Raw genomic sequence first — 3,681 nt, 5'->3', positions numbered from 1 at the left:
TGTTTGATTCTGTGCATGGTTTTTATTTGCAGCTTTGTATTTTGTGTAAATCTGTATTACAAAATAGCTCTCTGCTTCCTGTAAGGTACATTTAAAATGAAAGACACTTTAGGTCAAACTGAAAGCAGCACACTGCTCCTTAGAAACCCCAAGAGGATGGTGAATATGTTGGTAAGTAAGTGTCACAGTGGCTTTTTTAGCTTAAGGCATTACTCTTAAGAACTGAAAGCTCACACGGGCACTGGAGATGAGTGCCTTTCTGAAAGAACATGCCTGTGCATGGCTTTGGGAGGTCACAGAGCTCCACAGCAGGGCCAGACCCCATGCCAGAAAGCATCCCTCACCCCCAGCACCATGTTCTGAAGGCCATTTTTCCTGGGATGGGCAAGGATGGTTCATGCCAGTGTGACTCAGTCGTCATACATCTGTCTGTAGAAAAGAGCATGAGGTTACTACTGTGGCTATTGTCTGCAACAGCAGGGTACACCTGCACGGCCGGAACAGCTGCCTACAGCACTTGACCTACTGCATCAGAACTTCCTCTGCAGGCTTAATTTTAATTATTATTATTTTTTAACTACCCTCTTTCTTTCCTATCTTCTCCAACCACCCTCACTGCATTGCTTTTTTTGTATCTGCCAGTGAAGTGGTTGAATTCCATTTTTTACTTATTTTCATAAGAGATGATGGTACAATAGCAACTTGGTGGTCAGGTCACTAAACCACCAACTTTGGGGTGTGCTTTACCCAAGAAATAGACTTCAGCCCTATTCCCCTGTGAAGAAGATATCCCAGCGTGTGTTTGGCACTGGTGGAAGTTCATCACATGCTGAAAAACGCTGCAGTTGTGAAGAGGTTAGGGACAGGCTCTGGCACACAGTGCAGGCAAGAGGTCCTGCCATGGGAGGCACCTGACACTGTTCCCCTCTTGTGATTTCTCAAACTTGGTTTATACTTAAAGCTCAGAAAAAGGCCCAAGAGAAAGCCAGCACTAAGGGCAGGTTTTGCATCACACTGAATGACATACAGCAGCAAACCCAAAGTCTCCCTGTTGTGCAAGACAGAATTTACTGTAAGGTTAGTCATACTGTTGTTAGTCAAATGTTTTAATCACATAAAGTAAGGCCAAACAAAAACTAGTAATCAGCGATGATACAAAAATGTTTAATTTACATGCAACATTCATGGAACCTCAAGGCAACAAAACATAAAGTTTGGCATTTGTTTTTCCATCTTTTTTAAAAATGATTCATGTTCAAACTGAGACACACAACAACTGATTTCCCATGCACAAATGACACCCAGGAACTACATAGAAGACTCCCATTAAATGACACATGAATTTCACACCAGTAGCTCCAAGAAAAGAGCCATCAGCAAACATGACTGAAGATCATGATCATAGTCCCCTCCAAAATGCTGATGCAGTTGGGGAAGTGTTGAACAGTGAACAAGGCTGATCAAATCACTGTACCTTGATGCAGAACATGAACTCGTAGAATCCAGAGTCCCTCACTGTGTTTGTAGTAAAAATGCATCTCTAGTTTACAGACTGGCATTTAATAACGTTACTCAACTGCCATGAAAGAACAGGTGCTTAATGTCATAACAAAACCCCAAATTTACATGAGGTAATGGACATTCTGACAGTGTATGAAAAGACTGAATGGTCACAGTTGAGTACAGAGAAATCAACCTGGTGGATACGTGAGGGCTTGAAGGACAAGGTTTGGTGGACTTTGCCGAGCTGCTGTAAAAAGCTGCACTGAAATGGCACCAGTTGTGGTTTATCCCACCACAGCCGCTGCGACCTCCAGTACTGTGGACTAGAGAGTTGAGATGGCTCTTGATCCTTCTCCAGCTAAATCAAACAGTGCCTGAGTCCCGGAGGTGCGGAGCCTCACACCTATAGAGGCTGAACATGTCCTGCAGTTTCAGTAAAGGTAAGAATGAATCCTCTTTTCAAGCCCACGCCAAGATGACCAGATTACAGTAGTAGTGCCAAGGTACTGTTACAAGAGGCAAATCAACTAAAACCAAACAGAGTGTAGAGACAGACTGTAAACACCTAAGAGTATGCAATAATTAAAAATCTGTCCTGTATTGCAGCTACTCATGTAAACAATTTATGAAACTTCTTTGGCACAAAAAAAGCATTTTCCCTAGCACTTATAAATACAATGTACTTACATGCATTGAAGTTCTGTTTAAAAAGTTACTAACCGTACTGATAAGCGTTTCTTGATTAGCAAAATCCATAGCGAAAGAATCCATTGTATCTTACAAAGAATTAAGAATACAGTTTGCAAGTCAAAAATTAATTTGCAAACTTTTAAGCTGTAGGAAAATCTGGGAAGTTTGGTTCATTTAAAAAATGTCTCCCTGTTTGCTCTCCCACCCCATCAGTAATTGACATCAATGGCAAGGAATCTGAGAAAACTGACTTAAGGAAGTTCTGCCGCGTTACCTAATCAAGAAAAATACCTATTGCACTACTACAGGAATGAGAAAAATCTTTTACCATGAGAATACTGTCATTACATTCTATTTGCTCTCCCTTTTCTACTCTCCTTGGGACCTTGCCAATAAGCACACAAACCAAGCTTCCCAAGGTGCTAACCCTGCCCCTGTAGTCCCAGTCTTTTCAGCAAGGAAACCAAGAAATTTTTCATATGATGTTTGATTACCTAACAGGTCACTCAAAAGCATTTAGTGAGTTTTCTCAACATTTGTGAATTGCGAAGTATGCCTTATTTATAATTTATGATCAACTTACATTTGTTATTCACATGCAACTTCAAGAATTAGTAAAGAGTGTTTCAGTGTGATTCAGACATCTCCTTAGTGCCAAGATGCTACAGAAATGCAAAGTCTTAACACTGAGTGAACTCAAGAAGAGCTGTTGGATAGGTTAAATAAGTTATCTGAGGACCCAGGCAACATACAGAGATGGAAAGCTGGATTTTCAGGTAAAATATCTGCCTACAAAGTCTGGTGTTCAGGATCCCCTGTCTGTTCTGCAAGAGTTGGTAGATATTTAAAGCACTGCAGAGAAGCACCATGGCTAGAGTAGGGCCAGGGCATTGCAAGGAGAAACAAAGGTCTTGGCAGTTAAGTAGGGGACTGATTTCCAACTGTTTTATTTTAAAAAAACAGTCATAAGCATCAGATTTTATGTCCTGTACCTGACTGAGAGCTTTAGGTAACTGAGACTAAAGTAGAAAATCTGATAAGTCCTCTGGGGGGGGGGGGGGGAGGAAGGGAATGAAAACTGACAGAATTTGTGAATTAAACAGATAACCATGGAGAGAAAAAAATAAAGCAACTTATATGTTAACTCAGAACCAGCAGTCTTCATTGCAAGTCATTTTATGGAACATAAACCAAATGCATACAACATAAAGCTCTTCCTCCTTGTGTGTATCTCATGATGGAGTTAAGCCCGGACTTGTCATCTCTGTTGTGGGACTTGCAAGATATTCACTCGATTTCAGACTCGTGAGAGATTTGTAGCTTGCTACTGATGTAAGAGAGCCACAAAGACCAAGCAATGATGGAGTGTCTTCCTTCCCTGTTAAGAAAAACAGGAATTAAGCTAATGACTTGTACAGCACAAGATGATCTGACCACAAAAAAAGATGTGGGAATAGAAAAAAATGGTCCACCTACATTATTATGAAT

The 3,681-nt window shown here is 40.9% G+C and overlaps 1 protein-coding gene across 1 annotated transcript in view; it reads right to left on the bottom strand.

Annotated features, from left to right (window-relative positions):
- Window positions 1-2,825: 2,825 nt before the first annotated feature.
- The window catches only part of RUNDC3B (RUN domain containing 3B), a 52,586-nt gene continuing 51,730 nt past the window's right edge, over window positions 2,826-3,681 (bottom strand). Inside the window, exon 11 of the mRNA XM_034070048.1 lies at window positions 2,826-3,571. Coding sequence (XP_033925939.1) covers window positions 3,426-3,571 — 146 coding nt within the window. The 3' untranslated portion in view covers window positions 2,826-3,425. The remainder of the gene's footprint in view (window positions 3,572-3,681) is intronic.

The sequence above is a fragment of the Melopsittacus undulatus genome, chromosome 1 (assembly GCF_012275295.1).
Source record: "Melopsittacus undulatus isolate bMelUnd1 chromosome 1, bMelUnd1.mat.Z, whole genome shotgun sequence".
NCBI classification, from domain to species: Eukaryota; Metazoa; Chordata; class Aves; order Psittaciformes; family Psittaculidae; genus Melopsittacus; species Melopsittacus undulatus.
Note: the sequence above shows the minus strand (reverse complement) of the source record. Positions and strands in the feature narration are given on the sequence as shown.